The sequence below is a fragment of the Coregonus clupeaformis genome, chromosome 20 (assembly GCF_020615455.1).
Source record: "Coregonus clupeaformis isolate EN_2021a chromosome 20, ASM2061545v1, whole genome shotgun sequence".
Lineage (NCBI taxonomy): Eukaryota > Metazoa > Chordata > Actinopteri > Salmoniformes > Salmonidae > Coregonus > Coregonus clupeaformis.
In genome coordinates, this window is record NC_059211.1 from 4,058,922 (window position 1) to 4,082,063 (window position 23,142).

At 44.0% G+C, this 23,142-nt stretch overlaps 1 protein-coding gene across 2 annotated transcripts; it reads right to left on the reverse strand.

Annotated features, from left to right (window-relative positions):
- Nucleotides 1-4,965: 4,965 nt before the first annotated feature.
- On the reverse strand, nt 4,966-22,891 carry LOC121533208 (MORN repeat-containing protein 4-like). 2 transcript variants are annotated; one of them, XR_005994425.2, is made up of 7 exons: nt 22,646-22,891; nt 21,512-21,590; nt 13,929-14,043; nt 10,352-10,461; nt 9,874-10,088; nt 5,562-6,968; nt 4,966-5,347 (listed from the first exon to the last, which is right to left on the reverse strand). XR_005994425.2 is itself a non-coding variant. In XM_041839020.2 (6 exons), exons 2-5 carry the CDS (start codon nt 21,576-21,578, stop codon nt 9,919-9,921), a joined length of 462 nt encoding a protein of 153 aa, XP_041694954.1. In that variant the 5' UTR covers nt 21,579-21,590; nt 22,646-22,891; the 3' UTR covers nt 4,966-6,968; nt 9,874-9,918. The 2 variants fall into 2 exon arrangements, 1 of the variants encoding a protein (XP_041694954.1); XM_041839020.2 differs by having other exon boundaries at nt 4,966-6,968.
- Nucleotides 22,892-23,142: the final 251 nt, after the last annotated feature.

Genomic DNA, 23,142 nt, shown 5'->3' on the forward strand with positions numbered 1-23,142 from the left:
GGGTGTAGGGCTGTCTGTCAGGAGGGGGAGAGAGAGAGAGAACAGGAGGAGGAGGAGTGTAGGGCTGTCTGTCAGGAGGGGGGAGAGAGAGAGAACAGGAGGAGGAGGAGGATGGGTGTAGGGCTGTCTGTCAGGAGGGGGGAGAGAGAGAGAACAGGAGGAGAAGGAGGATGGGTGTAGGGCTGTCTGTCAGGAGGGGGGAGAGAGAGAGAACAGGAGGAGAAGGAGGGGTGTAGGGCTGTCTGTCAGGAGGGGGAGAGAGAGAGAACAGGAGGAGAAGGAGGATGGGTGTAGGGCTGTCTGTCAGGAGGGGGGAGAGAGAGAGAACAGGAGGAGAAGGAGGATGGGTGTAGGGCTGTCTGTCAGGAGGGGGAGAGAGAGAGAACAGGAGGAGAAGGAGGGGTGTAGGGCTGTCTGTCAGGAGGGGGGAGAGAGAGAGAACAGGAGGAGAAGGAGGGGTGTAGGGCTGTCTGTCAGGAGGGGGGAGAGAGAGAGAACAGGAGGAGAAGGAGGATGGGTGTAGGGCTGTCTGTCAGGAGGGGGGAGAGAGAGAGAACAGGAGGAGGAGGAGTGTAGGGCTGTCTGCCAGGAGGGGGAGAGAGAGAGAGAACAGGAGGAGGAGGAGGGGGTGTAGGGCTGTCTGTCAGGAAGGGGGAGAGAGAGAGAACAGGGGGAGGAGGAGTGTAGGGCTGTCTGTCAGGAGGGGGGAGAGAGAGAGAACAGGGGGGAGGAGGAGGAGGGGTGTAGGGATGTCTGTCAGGAGGGGGGAGAGAGAGAGAACAGGAGGAGGAGGATGGGTGTAGGGCTGTCTGTCAGGAGGGGGGAGAGAGAGAGAGAACAGGAGGAGGAGGAGGGGTGTAGGGCTGTCTGTCAGGAAGGGGGAGAGAGAGAGAACAGGGGGAGGAGGAGGAGGAGTGTAGGGATGTCTGTCAGGAGGGGGGAGAGAGAGAGAACAGGAGGAGGAGGAGTGTAGGGCTGTCTGTCAGGAGGGGGGAGAGAGAGAGAACAGGAGGAGGAGGAGGAGGAGTGTAGGGATGTCTGTCAGGAGGGGGGAGAGAGAGAGAACAGGGGGAGGAGGAGGGGTGTAGGGCTGTCTGTCAGGAGGGGGGAGAGAGAGAGAGAACAGGGGGAGCAGGAGGGGTGTAGGGCTGTCTGTCAGATAGCTACTCCTGGGAAATATGGGATCAGAGTCCAAAATACTGCTCACAGTGTGTGGGTGTGTTTTGGTGTCTTTTGGTTTAGGGTGTGTGTGTGTGTCTTTTGGTTTAGGGATGTGTGTGTGTGGGGGGGGCTGTTGTGTTTTGCTGACAGACTATCCAGAGGTTTCTAACCCAGTCTATTGAGGAACACCACAAACAGACACAACTACAGTTCATTAAAATCAATGCTCTTTTTACCTCCTTACATTGGTTCTACTTCATAAAAACAAAAATGCCCTTTTTACATTCTTAATTTTTGTATCTTTAATTAATGATCTTAAATGTTCATTTTAATGCCAAGTGCTTTTGTCTACAAATACATATATGTAGAATATGCCTTTTAAAATCCCCGTAGAGAACACGATGATCATTTGGCTCCGATGACATCAGGTTTTCTGTTTCCCTGACATCAAAACACATTTATCTCGCTCTTTCTTTGTTAATTTGTTTGTTTGTTTCTTTCTCTCTGTCGCTCTCTCCCTATCTCTCTCACACACAAACACACACAAACACACACACACACACACACTCCTCCGAGACCCCAAACAGAGAACAACAGCACAGGAAACCTATTCTGAGAAGGCCTTAGTGATTAGCTGTAATAGACTATTTCCCTGTACACTATGACACTGGTGCCCACTGTGTACTGTTGAACTCCAACAGGGGCATATTCATTAGTGCACACGGTAGCACAACAGTGCAAAAACACTTTGTAACAGAAAACAAAAACAAGATTTTCTTATTGGACAAGTTCAGGTTAGTCCCTCTGCGTTTGGGCCCCTTTGCTTCCGTTTAGTGCCAAGTGAACACGAACCCAGGCCTCTGGTTGACTGGCTATTTCCTTAATTAGCAGGGAAAAGATAAACGAACAAAAAGCCAAACCGAAAAACCCTCAAACTGTAATAGTCACTATGGATGGATTCAAAGCAGTGTTCCATAGGTTCAATGCAGGCACGCAGTTGTTCTATCCCTTTGATTAGTGTGTTTTTAACTGTGTGTGATTACTTAGACATGGTAGCTGTAGTAAGTAGCCTTGCACGAGCCGTGAGGCAGCTTGATGTACAAGTACACCCCCTGGACAGGACACTAGTCTCTCAGGCCCTGGGATGATGGACCAATAGACTTTCGGTACTAATGACGACGATAGTTTAGCAATTTGTCTACAGCATTGTGGTCCTCTGTAGCTCAGCTGGTAGAGCATGGCGCTTGTAACGCCAAGGTAGTGGGTTCGATCCCCGGGACCACCCATACACAAAAAAAATAATAATTATGCACGCATGACTGTAAGTCGCTTTGTATAAAAGCGTCTGCTAAATGGCATATTATTATTATTCTGTTATACCGAGGCACAATAAACGGTGTCTGAAAGTGTGTGTGTGCGTGTGTGTGTGTGGAAGTGTCCATGCAATGAAAGCATTGCGCTGACTTCTATAGTTCTGCTAAATGTGAATTACAGTAGAGTCCAGTACAGCACCACAACATAACACTTAAGATACAACATCAGTGTAAAAACAATGGAGAATATCTTGTGTTTCAGCTCCTAGAGATATCACTACAATATAACGTGTAGAAGTCAAACATACATTCAACTCAGGACTTCCAGTATATAAAACCAGAAACCTGATATATTGTAATGTAAACAGTCATGTAGCCTCAATTTAAATGTATCATAAACAGATGAAAGAAAATACATCTATACCAAACAAAGCACCTTGACATTAGCTTGTTCTGTAACTAACTGGTCATGTAATAAAGGCATTAGGTTGTTCTCAGAATGGTTATAGGTTTGTAAAGGGTTGTAAAATACCGTTAACTTTCCCAAAATTCCCAGGTTTTCCAGAAATCCCGGTTGGAAGAGTCCTGGAATCGTGAGGGACTAAGCAGGAAATCCGGAATCTCCATCCAGGAATTCTAGAAAACTTTGGAATTTTGCGACCCTGTAAAGGGCTCAACCCCAGTTCCAGACACCAGTCAGTATTTCTCAATCCATTCCTAGGGGACCCTCAGGGGGTGCATGTTTTTGTTCTACCCCAGCAGTAGCACAATCAGGTGCTGGGCCAGAACAAAACCCAAGTGGTGCAGCTGGCGCTAACAAACCTGATTAGAATTACTGTGCCTTCGGAAAGTATTCAGACCCCTTGACTTTTTCCACATTTTGTTACGTTACAGCCTTATTCTCAAATTGATTTTTAAAAAAAAACTCTGCAATCTAAGCACAATACTCAATAATAACAAAGCGAAAACCGTTTTTTAGAAATACCTTATTTACATAAGTATTCAGACCCTTTGCTATGAGACTCGAAATTGATCTCAGGTGCATCCTGTTTCCATTGATCATCCTTGAGATGTTTCTACAACTTGATTGGAGTCCACCTGTGGTAAATTTGATTGATTGGACATGATTTGGAAACGCACACACCTGTCTATATAAGGTCCCACAGTTGACAGTGCATGTCAGAGCAAAAACCAAGCCATGAGGTCGAAGGAATTGTCCGTAGAGCTCCGAGACAGGATTGTGTCGAGGCACAGATCTGGGGAAGGGTACCAAAACATTTCTGCAGCATTGAAGGTGCCCAAGAACACAGTGTCCTCCATCATTCTTAAATGGAAGAAGTTTGGAACCACCAAGGCTCTTCCTAGAGCTGGCCGCCCGGCCAAACTGAGCAATCGGGGGAACAGGGCCTTGGTCAGGGAGGTGACCAAGAACCCGATGGTCACTCTGACAGAGCTCTAGAGTTCCTCTGTGGAGATCGGAGAAACTTCCAGAAGGACATCCATCTCTGCAGCACTCCACCAATCAAGCCTTTATAGTAGAGTGGGGGACCTCCCAAGTGGCGCAGCGGTCTAAGGCACTGCATCGCAGTGCTAGAGGTGTCACTACAGATCCCGGTTCGATCCCGGGCTGTGTCGCAAACGGCCGCGTCCGGGAGACCCATGAGGCGGTGCACAATTGGCCCAGCGTCGTCTGGGTTAGGGGAGGGCTTGGCCGGCTGAGATGTCCTTGTCCCATCGCACTCTAGCGACTCCTGTGGCGGGCCGAGTGCATGCACGCTGACACGGTCGCCAGTTGTACAGTGTTTCCTCCGACACATTGGTGCGGCTGGCTTCAGCTAGAGCCTGGACTTGAACCCAATCGAACATCTCTGGAGAGACCATAAAATAGCTGTGCAGCAACGCTCCCCATCCAACCTGAAAGAGCTTGAGAGGATCTGCAGAGAAGAATGGGAGAAGCTCCCCAAATACAGGTGTGCCAAGCTTGTAGCATCATACCCAAGAAGACACAAGGCTGTAATCAATGCCAAAGGTGCTTCAACAAAGTACTGAGTAAAGGGTCTAAAAACGTATGTAAATATGATATTTCCGTTTTTTTTTTTTAAACACTGGCAAAAAAAATCTGAACTCTTTTTGCTTTGTCATTATGGGATATTGTGTGTAGATTGATGAGGGGAACAAGCAATTTAATCAATTTTAGAATAAGGCTGTAACATAACAAAATGTGGAAAAAGTCAAGGGGTCTGAATACTTTCCGAAGGCACTATAGGTTTATTAGTGTTGGGCTAGAACAAAAACCTGTAACCCCGGGAATGGCTTGAGCAACACTGTCATACACATCTAACCTTTTTAAGGCTAAAACGTGTCTCATCATCAAAACCATATGAGACATTCTATATAACAACAGGATGTGTTCCTCGAGTGAAGTATATACATTTGGATGGTACAGTACAAGAACAGGTGGAAGGTGATTCAATACACAGAAGCGAAAGGATAAGTCATTCTGGAGTGTCATATTTTCAAATCGAGACGGAACAGGTTTTCAGTGATTACAGCGTGATACTAAGGGAGAAGCCATGATTTCATACAGGGCACACAAATACCTTTTTCAAACTGTCATACCGACCCAAACCATACTGGCTCATAAATGTTAGTAGAATTTGTTTTCCAATTGTCCTTTTCAGCTCGGTCCCAGCAACTATGGTAGATGCTTAACAAGGCCAGCTCAGTATAGCTCGGTTTGGCTCGGCTCTGTTTCGGCTCACTAATGTGAAAAGCCCTTTAGAGCCACAAAAATGAATGAGACGTGTAAGACAGACACCTCCACACCAGAAATAAGCTTACCCCCACCACCGCCATCCAGAGACGTTATGCACCTCATTTCTTTCTATTAAATATTTTTCATTAATTCGGTGTAAAAAAAATGTCTGTCTTGTAAATATATACTTGAATAGGCAAGTTTGAGGTGGAACACAGATGCCCTCTCAGTTTCAATGGGTATGACCCCCCCCACAGACTCTCCCTTAACAGGCACAATATTACATCATACCACGTGTGAAATGTGTGTTAGTTACTAGTGCGACTATTCACAAAACTTGAGATTAGTTAGTTCAAAACATTCATTGTTTCATTCTTTCTTTCTGCTTTTTTCTGTGAAAACAGATACTGACATTGAACATTTAACGTGACATATTTGTCAGATATTTTATTATATTATTATTATTATTATTATTATATTTATCGTAAAAAATTGAAGATTACATATTTGTCAGATACAGGAAGGGAACAGCTGTACAGTAAGTTCATCTGTGTGTTCCTGTAATGGTGGTTTTCTACTGTGTGATAACATTTGTTGACGAATCAAAACTCGTGCGCCACTGTCCGACTTTATCCCTATGGTTGCGTCCCAAATGGCACCCTATTCCCTATATAGTGCACTAGTGTCATCTTAATGCAGACACACTTGTCGTTTGGCCCAATATGGCAGCCATCCCGTACCATCCAACGAAAATACCCTCCTACCATCACCCCTACCTACACAGCAATAGTCCTACCATCCTACCATCACCCCTACCTACACAGCAATAGTCCTACCCTCCTACCATCACCCCTACCTACACAGCAATAGTCCTACCCTCCTACCATCACCCCTACCTACACAGCAATAGTCCTACCCTCCTACCATCACCCCTCCCTACACAGCAATAGTCCTACCCTCCTACCATCACCCCTACCTACACAGCAATAGTCCTACCCTCCTACCATCACCCCTCCCTACACAGCAATAGTCCTACCCTCCTACCATCACCCCTACCTACACAGCAATAGTCCTACCCTCCTACCCCCTCACCCCATCTTCCCAACCTCACAACACAGGAGCTATAACCAGGGGCAGGAGCTTTTCCTAACCATGTGACCGGACCAGGAAGAACTTGGGGGCATAGACAACAATAATTAAGGCCTGGAGTTTTGTCCTGGGCAGATCACATGATCAGGGAAAATCTCCTGTCCTCCTAGCTAGCAGGGGAATACTCCAGTCCCTAGCTAGCTATAATAACATTACCAAGGCATCTATTGAGAACTACTGAGACTCTGGATTCTAATACTGAGACTCTGGATTCTAATACTGAGACTCTGGATTCTAATACTGAGACTCTGGATTCTAATTTTGAGACTCTTGTCTCTAATGCTGCTTTTCCAGAGGGACACCGGTGTGAAGTCTGAGTCTTTAGGCCAGCACCGGTGTAAAACCCTGTGGTGGAAATGTGACAGATCCAAAAACAGTCTCTACCTGCTTGGACACTAGTTTCAACTCCAGAGTAGTTGCGGTTGGTGTCGGTTAGAGCTGATCTGAGAACATATTTAGCAGTCGGTAGGTAGCACCCGTATGTTGAATGAATGGTTGGGGATGGGGAGGAGGAGGTGTGGGTTTTGGCTCAGCAGATCCTGGATCAGATTCAGTAGCTCGTTGGTTGACTGTGATGTAGAGGGTAAAGTCTACTGACATGTAGCGCACCAAGCAAGCACAACCAGAGGGGAAAACACACGATAGAGTTAGAGATGAATAGAAAGACGTGGATAGAGAAAGGTGTGGATACAAAGAGGGGTGTGAAAAACACACAGATCAAGATAAACAAAGAAAAGAGAGAAACACAAGAAGGAAATATACACTGAGCTACACTGGGCTGGCGGTCATCACATTTTGTCACAGTAATTGACTGCTAATTACCATAAACATGTTTAGCATCTCTGGCTTCCACACATAGCCAACAAGCCACTGGTGCGGACCTTTTGGAAAATCTACATTTAAAAAAAGTATAATAAATCCATGTAATATAGCCTACACCGTCACAATAAATCCATTATTTATTTTAGACAGGTCTAAAGAAACATTATGATATGAAGAAAATGTAGTTTTTTTCAGAAGAACAGAATAACATACTCTGAGTTGTCCTTATGTTAGGCCCTGATCTGGCTATGCCATATGGCTGTGGGCTACACTAGTTAATTTAGCAGACTGGATTTGCTTATAATTATTTTATAGTATGAAGAATACAATTGAACATAGCTGAATAAAATAGATAGGACATTTTCTCCAAACGTTTTCCGAGGGAGTGCGCACATGCAGCTATTCTGTGTTGAGCGGTTAACAAAGAAACAGGTCCTCCTATATGCTTAATTTACAGTTATTTATGCAACTTCAGTTGTGATACAAACATTGGGCTATATGTTTAGATTTTTAATACATTCTAAGGCCGCATGATGCGACTAATGATGATTTGAAAAAAGTCTAATGAAAGGCATGAGCTCTGCTTGCGCAAGCTGCACACACTTCATCAGTCTCTCATTCACAATTTGACAAGCACTTGATAATATTCTCACCCATCAGACTATTCTCAATTTAATCTGGTCTTTACATATAGCCTACTAATATATGTGTGGAATTATTTTTTATTTAGAATGGCCCACAAAAAAAAAAACATATCATTCGTAGCCTTCACTCGAAAAGCGAATGTTACGTGCGGTTACGTTTTTAATATGCCAGGTAGTGTACACCAAATGTAAAGGGTATGAATGTACTTAATTTTAAGAATTGAGCAATACATTTTGCAGTAAGAGAAAGCTGGGATCCTCTTTTAAATAGTGGCCTGTCAAAACTCTCTTTTCACACGCGACTGCGCAATGACTGGGCTTATAAGAACACGTTTCACTAGGCTCTGTAGGCTATGGGCTCTCCAACCCTGTTCCAGGGGTCTTGGGCCTGTAGGCTACGTTTGAAGTTATTTGGCCACTTTAGTTGTGATACAAACCTTATCAAAACATATAGGCCTGTGGGCTAGGCCACACGATGCATGCGACTATGATTTAATAAAAGTTGCCCAAAAAATGCACGCGCTGTTTCTTACCTTAGACTGCACACGCTGGGCATCATTCACAAGGGATAATATTCTCACCCATCAGACTATTATAAATGTGTCTTTACATATACTAAATAAAATATGTGTGAAATTAATTTTGGTATAGAATGGGCCATTATCATGCACCTGTCGGAACAGGGGCGGGGTAAAAGACATGTCATCCGTATACACTTGAACAGCGAATGGAAGACGCTTTTCACACTGTTCATTTTCATGCCAGCCAGGTAGGCTACTCCGATTGTAAAGCAAAGCAATATGCTTAATATTAGGGAAGTTGAGAAATAAACATAGTAAGCCTATAGATAGTTGATGGGATCCTCCTCTTTTTAATTGAGCCCATCAAAACTCTGTTTTCTCACACAATTGCATAGCCTAGCCTATAGAGATTTAGTAGACGCTCTTATCCAGAGCGACTTACAGTTAGTGAGTGCATACATTTTTCATACTGGCCCCCCCGTGGGAATCGAACCCACAACCCTGGCGTTGCAAGCGCCATGCTCTACCAACTGAGCTACAGGAGGCAACATGGGCTTATAGGAACACTTATTTCATTCAATGCATCAACCAGCTATGAGGAGCTGGATCTCGCTGCACAACAGGTGATCCTATTCCACTCACACTCTGAATGCCAGGGCTCTCGTGAAGTGATTGATTTTATTTTTGAATGCATTTGCATTGATGTCAGAGTGATTAGAGGGACAATAGAGCGCTGAGGGCCGGCCATTAGCGACTGGCAGTTAGCAAGTTTGGTAGGCTACTAATGACTATCAGTGGCATCGGCGCATTTGGAGAAGCCTAGTTACCGTGACTCAACGGTCACGTGGAATTTAACTTTGGCCATGACTGGTGACTGCTGGTGTGGAAGTAATATGGTGACCATAACAGCCCTACAGTGGACAAATCATTAGGAACACCTTCTCTTTCCGTGACATAGACTGACCAGGTGAATCCAGGTGAAAAGCTATAATCCCTTATTTATGTAATTTGTTAAATCCACTTCAATCAGTGTAGATGAAGGGGAGGAGACAGGTTAAAGAAGGATTTTTAAGCCTTGAGACAATTGAGACATGGACTGTGTATGTGTGCCACTCAGAGGGTGAATGGGCAAGACAAAAGATTGAAATGCCTTTGAACAGGGTATGATGTAGGTGCCAGGCGCACCGGTTTGAGTGTGTCAAGAACTGCAACGCTGCTGGGATTTTCACATTCAACAGTTTCCCGTGCGTATCCAGAATGGTCCACCACCCAAAGGACTTCCAGCCAACTTGACACAACTGTGGGATGCACTGGAGTCAACATAGCCCAGCATCCCTGTGGAACGCTTTCAACACCTTGTAGAGTCCATGCCCCGACGAATCGAAGCTGTTCTGAGGGCAAAGGTGTTCTTAATGTTTTGTACACTCAGTGTATGGAGGAGTATAACCGTAAAGAAACAGAGCAGAATGAAGAAAAAGAAGGGTATGAGTATGATAGTGAAATGCTACCCTATTGTTGTTGTTGCTCCCTGAGTAGCGCCCCCTAGCTGCAGGTCACATCGAGAGTGCCCGTGCCTTGGCAGCTGCCCCCTGTGCCCGCTGCACCGTGCCCTGGCACCCCTCTCTGCCGACCAGCTGGCCGCTCTCAAACAGACCCTCGTGGCTCGTCCCTCCTCTTCCTCCTCGCCCGCTTTCTGGACCTCCGTCAGCGAACGTCAGCATACCTGCAGAGGTCAAGTTTAAGTTCAAGTTCAGGTTTATGTCATTTTTTACATTTACATTTTAGTCATTTAGCAGACGCTCTTATCCAGAGCGACTTACAGGAGCAATTAGGGTTAAGTGCCTTGCTTAAGGGCACATCGACAGATTTTTCACCTAGTCGGCTCGGGGATTAGAACCAGCGACCTTTCGGTTACTGGCACAACGCTCTTACCCACTAAGCTACCTGCCGCTAACTTAAACCTAAACCTAACCTTCTACTGTTTACCGTATCCCTCCACACATCCACTCTTGAACTCTCCTTGGAACTTCATCCCGTCAAAACGACTGAAGACGCCTGCGCCTTGGAACTTCCCCTGAATAAACTCTCCCTCGTACCTGCAAGAGACACACAGATGCAAAAATAGTGGGGTGTGTTCATTAGGCACCAAATGGAAGAAAACAGACTGAAACAGGGAGGAACTAACTGGGTTTGTCCAATAAGAAAGGCTCAGGTCTGTGGACAATGCTGTCAACATTTACATTTTAGTCATTTAGCAGACACTCTTATCCAGAGCAACTTACAGGTGCAAGTGCCTTGCTCAAGGCCACATAGACAGATTTTTCACCTAGTCGGCTCAGAGATTTGAACCAGAGACCTTTCGGTTACTGGCCCAGCGTTCTTAACCGCTCGGCTACCTCACACAACGTGGGCCTACAATACATCATCAAACACCTCGATAACCCAAAGACATATGCAATGATATTGTTTGTGGACTTTAGTTCAGCGTTCAATAGCATCATCCCAGAACTGTTACAAGACAAACTCTCCCAGCTGAACGTGTCCAGCTCCATCTGTCAGTTGTTCACTGACTTCCTGTCCAGCTGGAAATACACCTTTCGGGCTCTTTATCCCTCAGCCCTGGAGCGCCGCAAGGATGCGTGCTCTCGTCTCTACTCACTCTACACCAATGACTGCACCTCCAACAACGCATCTGTCAAACTACTCAAACCACTCTGGTCAGTCTCATCACCGAAGGCGATGAGTCCATGTACCTTGGAGAGGTCGACCGGCTAGTGGCCCGGTGCAGTCGCAATAACCTGGAACTCAACACAGACAAAACCGTGAAAATGGTGGTTGACTTTAGAAAACGCCCCACCATCTCTCCGCTTTGAGATTGATGGCTCAGCTGTTAGCACGGCTGAATCGTTCAGATACCTGGGGACCATCATCTCCCAGGACAACATCACAGAGGTCACCAAGAAGGCACAGCAGCAGATGTACTACTTGCGGCAGCTAAAAAAACTACATCTCCCAGTCAATCCTGATCCGGTTTTACGCATCAATCGTTGAGCCCATCCTCACCTCCTCCATCACCGTCCGGTTGGGGCCTGCTTCTGCCCGCTGCAAGGGCAAACTGCAACGCATTTTCCGGTCTGCAGAGAGGGTCATCGGCTGCCACCTGCCCTTCATCGAGGTCCTGCACGTCTCCAGGGCAAGGGAGTGTGCAGGAAAGATTGCCTACCTCTCCCACCCCGGTCACCCCCTCCTCCAAAAATTCACATCTGGCAGGCGGTTCAGATCACTCATGACCAAAACCTCCTGCCACATGAAAAGTTTCTTCCCCCGGCCTGTGGCCCTCACCAACCGGCCATCTGGCCCATAGAGACTAAAGGACTATGCACTCTATGCTGCACACCACATCAAGCCATCTCTGAACTGTACACTAAATAACTGCACTATACTGCATTGCACTCTCTTCATATCTGCATTTAGACATTCATACTGATACTATACATTTGTACATTCACTGTGTATCAACCGTATACCCACTGTGTATCAACCATATACCCACTGTGTATCAACTGGATACCTACTGTGTATCAACCGTATACCCACTGTGTATCAACCGTATACCCCCTGTGTATCAACCATATACCTACTGTGTATCAACCGTATACCCACTGTGTATCAACCGTATACCCACTGTCTATCAACCGTATACCCACTATCAACCGTATACCTACTGTCTATCAACCGTATACCCACTGTGTATCAACCGTTTACCCACTGTGTATCAACCGTTTACCCACTGTGTATCAACCGTTTACCCACTGTGTATCAACCGTATACCCACTGTGTATCAACCGTATACCCACTGTGTATCAACCGTTTACCCACTGTGTATCAACCTTATACCCACTGTGTATCAACCGTTTACCCACTGTGTATCAACCGTTTACCCACTGTGTATCAACCGTATACCCACTGTGTATCAACCGTATACCCACTGTGTATCAACCGTTTACCCACTGTGTATCAACCGTATACCCACTGTGTATCAACCGTTTACCCACTGTGTATCAACCGTATACCCACTGTGTATCAACCGTATACCCACTGTGTATCAACCGTTTACCCACTGTGTATCAACCGTATACCCACTGTGTATCAACCGTATACCTACTGTGTATCAACCGTATACCCACTGTGTATCAACCGTTTACCCACTGTGTATCAACCGTATACCTACTGTGTATCAACCGTATACCCACTGTGTATCAACCGTATACTTACTGTGTATCAACCGTATACCTACTGTGTATCAACCGTATACCTACTGTGTATCAACCGTATACCCACTGTGTATCAACCGTATACCCACTGTGTATCAACCGTATACCCACTGTGTATCAACCGTATACCCACTGTGTATCAACCGTATACCCACTGTGTATCAACCGTATACCCACTGTGTATCAACCGTATACCCACTGTGTATCAACCGTATACCCACTGTGTATTTGTATATCTGCTCATCCTCTTATAGCTCTATGTTCACTCTACCTAGTTGTATATAATGTATGTAAACTTTGTTTAAACTCCATTGTCTGTATTGTCTCTAAATGTTGTCTTTCACTAGCAGCACCATATCACCAAGTACAATTCTGAGTATGTGTAAATGTACTTTGCGAATAAAGGTGATTCTGAATTCTGATTTTACTTTTCTGTTGCAAAGCGTTTAAAAGTGTTTTTCATAGCATACCATAATGAACCCGACCCCAATGTCAAGGAGTTTGTTTCTGCACACTGATTGTCTTGTTTGTTTTGAGTGGATTCTCAAAAATGTATGTCTGGTGCATAACTATTTAGTGAGCTATGCTGTCATTTTATAGGTATAATTCAGCTGAGAGATGTCACCAGGAGGTCTCTAACAATAACAGAACGCTGTCAGAACACAGAACGCTGTCACAGAGAACCTTGACCTGAGGTGGGTAGAATCTTCATTGATGGAATGATCCAATCTCCTGTTCTCACAACCCAGGGCTGCTACGTGCTCTGTGACACGGAATACAATATGTAGCACAAAAAGTCAATTTGTGCAACAATATGTTTTACTTTAGCTGCGCAGTGCTTGACGTTGCCGTGATCCTTGTTAAAGCAATTTACACTTAATTGTCTCGATCAGGCTTTTCTCTCAAGGTTAAGGAGGTTTGTTCTAATTATGTTGCAAGCAACAGAAATTGCGTCCAAATGTACTTTTGTGACATCGGCGTAGAGTTGGATCTAGAGAAAAGCGTTGCCTGTTGCGTCTAAAATGACAACACTAAGAGAACATCTGTTTGCAAAATCACATGCAAGTGGTAAGGAATTCAAGTATTTTCCAGTTACACACATTAAGAAAATGATCAGGGGAAATATCTAATGACTCTACAGTGCACCACTTTGCCTTCGCCATACGATTCAGGGCATCAGTCAAAAGAAGTGTGCTATAATGGGGAATAGGGTGTCATTTTAGACATCAGACAGTTGTAATGTCATTAGCAGGGTCAAAGGTGAAATGGGAATGGTGAGACATTGTTACCTGGAACCATCAGGGAAGACCAGCATCCCACAGCCGTTGAAGAGTCCGTTCTCGAACTGACCCGTGTAACACGTCCCATCACTGAACGTCAGCTGGCCTAGACCATGTCTCAGTCCTGGGGGACAAACAAGACCAGTTAGTTACTGGCCTAGACCATGTCTCAGACCTGGGGGACAGACAAACCAGTTAGTTACTGGCCTAGACCATGTCTCAGACCTGGGGGACAGACAAACCAGTTAGTTACTGGCCTAGACCATGTCTCAGACCTGGGGGACAGACAAACCAGTTAGTTACTGGCCTAGACCATGTCTCAGACCTGGGGGACAGACAAACCAGTTAGTTACTGGCCTAGACCATGTCTCAGACCTGGGGGACAGACAAACCAGTTAGTTACTGGCCTAGACCATGTCTCAGACCTGGGGGACAGACAAACCAGTTAGTTACTGGCCTAGACCATGTCTCAGACCTGGGGGACAGACAAGACCAGTTAGTTACTGGCCTAGACCATGTCTCAGACCTGGGGGACAGACAAACCAGTTAGTTACTGGCCTAGACCATGTCTCAGACCTGGGGGACAGACAAACCAGTTAGTTACTGGCCTAGACCATGTCTCAGACCTGGGGGACAGACAAACCAGTTAGTTACTGGCCTAGACCATGTCTCAGACCTGGGGGACAGACAAACCAGTTAGTTACTGGCCTAGACCATGTCTCAGACCTGGGGGACAGACAAACCAGTTAGTTACTGGCCTAGACCATGTCTCAGACCTGGGGGGACAGACAAACCAGTTAGTTACTGGCCTAGACCATGTCTCAGACCTGGGGGACAGACAAACCAGTTAGTTACTGGCCTAGACCATGTCTCAGACCTGGGGGACAGACAAACCAGTTAGTTACTGGCCTAGACCATGTCTCAGACCTGGGGGACAGACAAACCAGTTAGTTACTGGCCTAGACCATGTCTCAGACCTGGGGGACAGACAAACCAGTTAGTTACTGGCCTAGACCATGTCTCAGACCTGGGGGACAGACAAGACCAGTTAGTTACTGGCCTAGACCATGTCTCAGACCTGGGGGACAGACAAACCAGTTAGTTACTGGCCTAGACCATGTCTCAGACCTGGGGGACAGACAAACCAGTTAGTTACTGGCCTAGACCATGTCTCAGACCTGGGGGACAGACAAACCAGTTAGTTAGTTAGTTAGTTACCCAGGCCGTCATTGTAAATAAGAATTTGTTCTTAATTATTTAATCTTTATTGGATAAATAAAGGTTAAATAATATAAAATATTAAGTCAGTTAGTTGTTAGTTAGTTACAAGTTAGTTACAAGTTTATTAGTTATCAGTTAGTTAGTTTCAAGTTAGTTAGTTAGTTATGTTAGTTATCAGTTAGTTAGTGAGCGAGCAAGTTAGTGCAAAATAAAATTGCAATAGCGCGACTGTCACAAATGTTGTCAAATCCCAAACTGGACAAAAAGCAAAATGTCAGATTCACTCCAAAACGTCAATGAAAGACATCAAAAGACCACCTTATTTTTATAATAATTCTTCATAATTCACCATGTGGATAAAGGATAAAGATGCCTCGTGTAAGAGGTTAATACAAGGTGAAGAGCTTATTGGATCATATGAAACCATCAGCTCTATAGTATAGCTGTCTGTCTAGCTGTCTAGCTGTCTATCTAGCTGTCTAGCTGTCTAGCTGTCTATCTAGCTGTCTATCTAGCTGTCTACCTGTCTGTCTAGTTGTCTGTCTAGCTGTCTCTAGCTGTCTATCTAGCTGTCTAGCTGTCTGTCTAGCTGTCTGTCTAGCTGTCTATCTGTCTACCTAGCTGTCTATCTAGCTGTCTACCTGTCTGTCTAGTTGTCTGTCTAGCTGTCTATCTAGCTGTCTATCTGTCTGTCTAGCTGTCTGTCTGTCTATCTAGCTGTCTAGCTGTCTGTCTAGCTGTCTGTCTAGCTGTCTATCTAGCTGTCTATCTGTCTGTCTAGCTGTCTGTTGTCTCACTCACAAACAACTTTTGTCCTTGTTCTTTAGACTATACATGCAGCTTATTTTGAAGTTCCAGTCCTGTCTATTCAAACTCACATCACTTTTCATGGGGTGTTTGGGTCAGGAATAAAAATGTATTGGTCCGAATACCTCTTATCTCAGGGTTTCTGAACTTTCTTGGAGGTTGAAAAGAGGTCGCCTGTCTTGCCTTTGTCCTTGTTAACTTCTAGACTGTTGCTGCTTTTGGATTTCTAGGCCTTTTCTATTCAAACACACATCTCAGGGTCTCTGTAACAGATGTAGTTACACTTTTCATGGGTAGTTGGATCAAAAGTCATTTAACAGTGAAGTAGGACTAACAACATGTTCTTGCTCTAAGACATACCACTCTCAGGTTCTCTGAATGTACTTCGAACTTAAAAAACAGGCTGCCTTGTCACTTCTAGCAAAGAATGTGAATTAAAAAATATAGTGAGTTAAAAAATAAGAAGCTAAATGACTAAAATGTAAATGTAAAATGTAGATGTTTTGTCCTGTCAGTCCATGGAGATTTAACAAATACCCTCTAGGAGGCATTCAAGTCAAGTCTCAACACACTTTACAAAAATAAATCCTACATTTTTTATGTATTTGTATTTTAAACCTGTGTGTATTGTAGGCTACAACCTTCTCCAAATTGTAGCCTACTGAATGAGGTCCACTGAATGAGGTCTACTGAATGAGGTCTACTGAATGAGGTCCACTGAATGAGGTCCACTGAATGAGGTCCACTGAATGAGGTCTACTGAATGAGGTCCACTGAATGAGGTCTACTGAATGAGGTCCACTGAATGAGGTCCACTGAATGAGGTCTACTGAATGAGGTCTACTGAATGAGGTCCACTGAATGAGGTCTACTGAATGAGGTCCACTGAATGAGGTCCACTGAATGAGGTCTACTGAATGAGGTCCACTGAATGAGGTCCACTGAATGAGGTCTACTGAATGAGGTCCACTGAATGAGGTCCACTGAATGAGGTCTACTGAATGAGGTCTACTGAATGAGGTCCACTGAATGAGGTCTACTGAATGAGGTCTACTGAATGAGATCTACTGAATGAGGTCCACTGAATGAGGTCCACTGAATGTGGTCCACTGAATGAGGTCTACTGAATGAGGTCCACTGAATGTGGTCTACTGAATGAGGTCCACTGAATGTGGTCTACTGAATGAAGTCCACTGAATGAGGTCTACTGAATGAGGTCCACTGAATGAGGTCTACTGAATGAGGTCCACTGAATGTGGTCTACTGAATGAGGTCCACTGAATGTGGTCTACTGAATGAAGTCCACTGAATGAGGTCTACTGAATGAGGTCCACTGAATGAGGTCCACTGAATGAGGTCCACTGAATGAGGTCTACTGAATGAGGTCCACTGAATGAGGTCTACTGAATGAGGTCAGGTGAAATGTTGTTCAGAGCTTCTCGTTGCTCCGTAGGTATTTAGGAAGCAATACGTTTGAATGTAAAGTAGCGGAGCACACAAGTGAACACAGTGGATTAGGATTTAGGAAGGGGAGGTGAGAGTGAGAGAGGGAAAGGAAGGGAGAAGGGGGAGGGAGGGAGGAATGGGGAGGTGAGGGTGAGTGAGGGAAATGTGTGTGGTTTTCTCCTGCCAGGTAGTAGTGTACTAAATTAGTATTACACAATATTAGGATTTAGGAAGGGGGTGAGGGAGATGGGGTGAGAGGAGGAGGGGTGAGGGAAGGGTGAGGGAGGGGAAGGGGTGGGTGAGGGAGGGAGAGGAACGGGATGAAAGAGCACAGCGCTGCCAGCTAGTGGTGTAGATTTACTAAATTAGATGTGCCATCTGTCACTATGACTACGCAAACCTCCTCTCTCTAATCTCAGTTAGTTTTTTTTAAAAATAGATTTGGACGGCGAGTTAAATATAACTGGCTGAAATACAGTCAAGAGCCTTCCGGTATGTATGTGTGTGTGTGTGTGTGTGTGTGTGTGTGTGTGTGTGTGTGTGTGTGTGTGTGTGTGTGTGTGTGTGTGTGTGTGTGTGTGTGTGTGTGTGTCGTACGGGGTTGACAGGGGATTTGTGTCCCACAAATCTCAGTGTCCAAGCCAAGTAGAATTAAGTAAGTACAATTCCCGAGGATTCCTTCCACTGACTAGCAAGGACGTTAGTCGGCTTACACAAGGCAAGCGAGGTGGAATTGCAACAATTTAAAACTTAAAGGACACAAAAAAGTGTATTTCTATCCCATGTTTCTCTAACACACATTCTGAACAAAACTAATTTGTGGGAAATGACTTGACAGTTTGACAGAACTATTATCAATGCCACAAGTTGTTTCCAAGCCAGATATGTACTACTACACACACATTTCCCCCTACTATTACAACTAATTCATTTCCCCCTAGTATTACAACTAATTAATTTCCCCCAACTATTACAACTAATTAATTTCCCCCTAGTATTACAACTAATTAATTTCCCCCAACTATTACAACTAATTAATTTCCCCCTACTATTACAACTAATTCATTTTCCCCTACTATTACAACTAATTAATTTCCCCCTACTATTACAACTAATTCATTTTCCCCTAGTATTACAACTAATTATTTCCCCCAACTATTACAACTAATTATTTCCCCCCTATTGTACAGAGTAATTAGCCTTACTTGTTTAGCTAAAGCAGTAGTGGTACTCGATCATATCAAATCAAATCAAATTGTATTTAAAGTGCATTAAAAATAGAAACACACTTAACATTAAAACAATACAATGAAAATAAGTCAAAGCAAACAAGAAGCAGTAAAAAGTGGAAAATAAAAAGAACAGTCTAAAACAATAAAAGCACTAATTAAAGGCCAAGCTTGTGACCAGCTAATAGCTTGTGTACTCTACTGTACTTACAAGCTGCCCATCTCTCCTTTCATCTAGTTTGATTCCATAAATCAGTTCAGAGTTTAATCTGGTGAACGGTTCTTAGCGACGAGTCGTCGGGGACAATCTTGTTGTTAGGTCACGGTTGCCACGGTTGCCATGCTAATTTAGCTTTAGCTGAATGTGTCGGCTTTTATGTCAATCAATAGTCCTAGTGCACTGACCCCCCACCCCCCCACCCCCCCAACCACACACACACAAACATCTCTCTCAAAGTTCTCTTTCTTAGCTAATAAAAAACTTGAACGGTGGATGATAAAAGATGCTAAAATATATGTAATCAGTCAGCCTGTCTCCTGTGTGTCACACTTCAACCTGTTAGCTATACCTGTCAATACAAACAGATCAATCACCCTTACAACAAGGGAACTAAACAACACACCAGCCACACCAACTGAGCTCTCTGAAGCCACCATATGTTATCAGTTAAACAGAACCTTTTCTAAAATAGCTCCAAACTTGTTCTGTAGTTATTATGGCTTCCTTTATCCCTGGGGTTACCATGACATCTTGTGTTTTTGTCAAACTGCAAATACTGGTTTAGTCAGTGTAGCGTTAATGTGGGTATAACGCATCAGTGTGTGTATTTGTATGTGTGTGTGTGTGTGTGTGTGTGTGTGTGTGTGTGTATATGTGTTGTCGCTATGACAGCAGATGGTATATAGTCTGTAGAGAATTGCCGGTGGATAGGGATATTGTTTTTGACCTATAATTAGTACAGACGACACACCCTTAGGCTGCAACCTACCACTCCTCTCTACTCAGAAGCAACAATCTGGACTGAGTTGAGACTTTTGATTAGTTTGAAGAGAAACTTGAATAAACCTCCAGACACCTGAGGCTGACACAGTGAGGAATAGATCCAGAGAGGGAATTGAGCATGTAAAGTACCTGCTAACTTGACTTTAATGTCTGAAGTGTATTGTTGGCGTACATAAATGTTGTATCTATACCGAGCAAAAACATAAACGCAACATGTAAAGTGTTGGTCCCATGTTTCATGAGCTGAAATAAAAGATCCCAGACATTTTCCATACGCACAAAAAGCTTATTTCTCTCAAAATGTGTTTACATCCCTGTTAGTGAGCATTTGTCCTTTGCCAAGATAATCCATCCACATGACAGGTGTGGCATATCAAGACACTGATTAAACAACATGATCATTACACAGGTGCACCTTGTGCTGGGGACAATAAAAGGCCACTCTAAAATGTGCTGTTTTGTCACACAACACAATGCCACAGATGTCTCAAGTTTTGAGGGAGCATGCAATTGGCATGCTGACTGCAGGAATGTCCACCAGAGCTGTTGCCAGATCATTTAATTTTAATTTCTCAACATTGTTTTAGAGAATTTGGCAGTACATCCAACCAGCCTCACAACCGCTGACCACATGTAACCACGCCAGCCCAGGACCTCCACATCCGTCTTCTTCACCTACAGGATTGGCTGGTCTGATGAAACTGAGGAATATTTATGTCTGTAATAAAGTCCTTTGTGGGGAAACACTCATTCTGATTGCCTGGGCCTGGCTCCCCAGTGGGTGGGCATGGCTCCCAAGTGGGTGGGAGTGGGTGGGAGTGGGTGGGAGTGGGTGGGCCCTCCCAGTGGGTGGGCCCTCCCAGGCCCACCCATGGCTGTGCCCCGTCCCAGTCATGTGAAATCCATAGATTAGGGCCTAATGAATTTATTTTAATTGACTGATTTGCGTTTATATTTTTGTTCAGTATACTTGTGCTATTTCTAGGACCAGGCCATGATATATGATTAGGACCAGGGACCGGTTGCATAAAACAGCTTAAGTTAATTTTCCCCTCATCTTTCCCTTAAAGTTTCCTTAACTTTAAGTTAGTTGCACAAAACATTTTAAGGCAAATTTCCCCATTAAATTAGGTGAAAAAGTTAAGGGTAGCCCATGAGGTCCCTTAAGTGCTTAATTCAGTCTGGATATAAATGTAAACAGCATTTGTGGAGGTGAATGTTGCTTTTCGCTACCCTGGTTGCAAAAGGAAAACATCAACCAGCTAGCTAGGTATCTCTGTAAGTTAGCTTGACATGCTAGAAAGTAACAGAAAAAAATTACTAAAATAAAGGTATTTTATTATCAATTTGTTTTTCCGGTCTTGAATGTAGAAATTATATTTCCAGATCTCTCAAAATAAATGCGATCTCTTTGACGAGAGACCTTCAGTCAGTGAATCAAGCTGTCTCCATGGTAACCAGAGACTCCTTCTGCCATACATGCCTTCAAATCAAAAGTACCCCAAAAAACTCCTCACCCTAGTTATTTCCTTTTAGAAAATAAATAAATAAATAAATAAAATAATGAGGTGATGTGATTCAGGATGAATGGACAGTAACAGAAGAATGGAAAGATGAAAGGGCATCAAAGAGAGGGGTGAAGAAGTGATTAAGGGATGAGTAAAGTGATAGAGGGATAGAGGGATGAGTGAAGTGATAAAGGGATAGAGGGATGAGTGTAGGGATAAAGGGATAGAGGGATGAGTGAAGTGATAAAGGGATAGAGGGATGAGTGAAGGGATAAAGGGATAGAGGGATGAGTGAAGTGATAAAGGGATAGAGGGATGAGTGAAGGGATAAAGGGATAGAGGGATGAGTGAAGGGATAAAGGGATAGAGGGATCTTGCCTTCCCTCCACTCCCCATGGTACTCTTCACCATTGGAATAGGTGAAGGATCCTCTTGTCAGGGTCATATCACACAGGTCCTGTTGTAAACACACACATACACACACACACACAATTCATTATTGGGTTATGATACTATATACCAGTGTGGCAGTTGTACTAAACTCCTAAGGCATAAAAGTTCTTAAAGAATCAAAGTGCATCATTAATTAAAATGACAATTGAACAGGTAAAGAGGTACGCTTAGATAACCTATGCAGAAAAATAGACATATTTTTGACATAGAATTAGGCATAATGATTATGGCTTTAGATTGCAGCAAAAAGCTGTTTCACGTGTTTGAAAAATACAAAATTCGCCAACTTCACCCCCCAGCCACCTCGATCCTCATGTACTTTGTGCCCCTCTAACTTAATGGGTGTATGATTGCTCTGCAAACACCCACATAGTGCTAAACTGATTGAGACACATTTTGACGCACATCTTGAAGCGCTCGCCTGGACAACCCGTGGATTAACTCACACAGAGAGCTGATCTCGGCATTATTTTGCCGTAGGCTACATACAGTACAGAGACTGTAAAATATACCTATGAGCGCCATGACGTTAGGCATTTTAATAATGTTGACTTTATTATCTTTGTAACTAATGAAAAGGAATTATCAGGCTATAGCCTACTGAACGAACGAATGGCCTACCCGAACTATAGCCTATAGATGTGATGGCAGGTCTGGGAGAAATAATATTATCAAGAACACAGTTATAGCCTAAGCATGGAACGTCCATCGAGATATTCCATTGCTCGTTGACGTAGACTAGGCTGTGTCTGTCACACAGGGACGTTTGAAGGATTCTCATCCTCTTTCTTTCTCCTCTGGATATAACTGATATGTTACATCAGTACATTTTAATAAAACCAAAACACTTTTATATCTTTAACAATAAGAAAAGGAATCCATTTATTAATAGATATTGTTATTCTCTTAATGTAGGAATCAATACAATAGAGCGTGAGTATCCCCAGTCTAAAATGTTTCCCTTTCACGTATCCGGCGCATAGCATTGAGGAAATCATCATTGCCAGATTCACAGGCTGACAGTCGATATCAGGGCGAATAAACAAACAAATAATTTACCTGGTAGGTATTTTTACACCAAGAGAATCCACCTTTCCTACATCACTGAAAGAAAAACGGTTGGTGGATGATTCTACACCTTCCAGTGAAAATTAGCTTTTCGTAGCCTCGCATCTCCTGGCAAGAGGCTTCAGCATCATTCCAAGGTGGAGCGGTCCTATTGAGCATCTTTCACTTGACCTTGATTCAAACACTCATCCGATTGGCTGTCTGCGCCTCTCTAGTGAAGCTATGGAATACATTTTTGTGAAGGGCAACCCCTCTTTCAATGGAGTTCGCCGGTTTAATTAGCCGGAGTGCTCCTTGTTAAACCGTTTGCCCTTGCCTTTTATGTGCCGTCCACGTCTCTGAAGAGATATAAACCGCCATTGAGGCTGCTTTTTAATGATATTATGTAACTTTGGTGTATCAATTTGGTAATTATACTTTGGTGTCGGGTTTCATTGAAAACTCTGATTTCTTTGACCATATAGCGCAAAAGAACAGCTGCGAGGGGT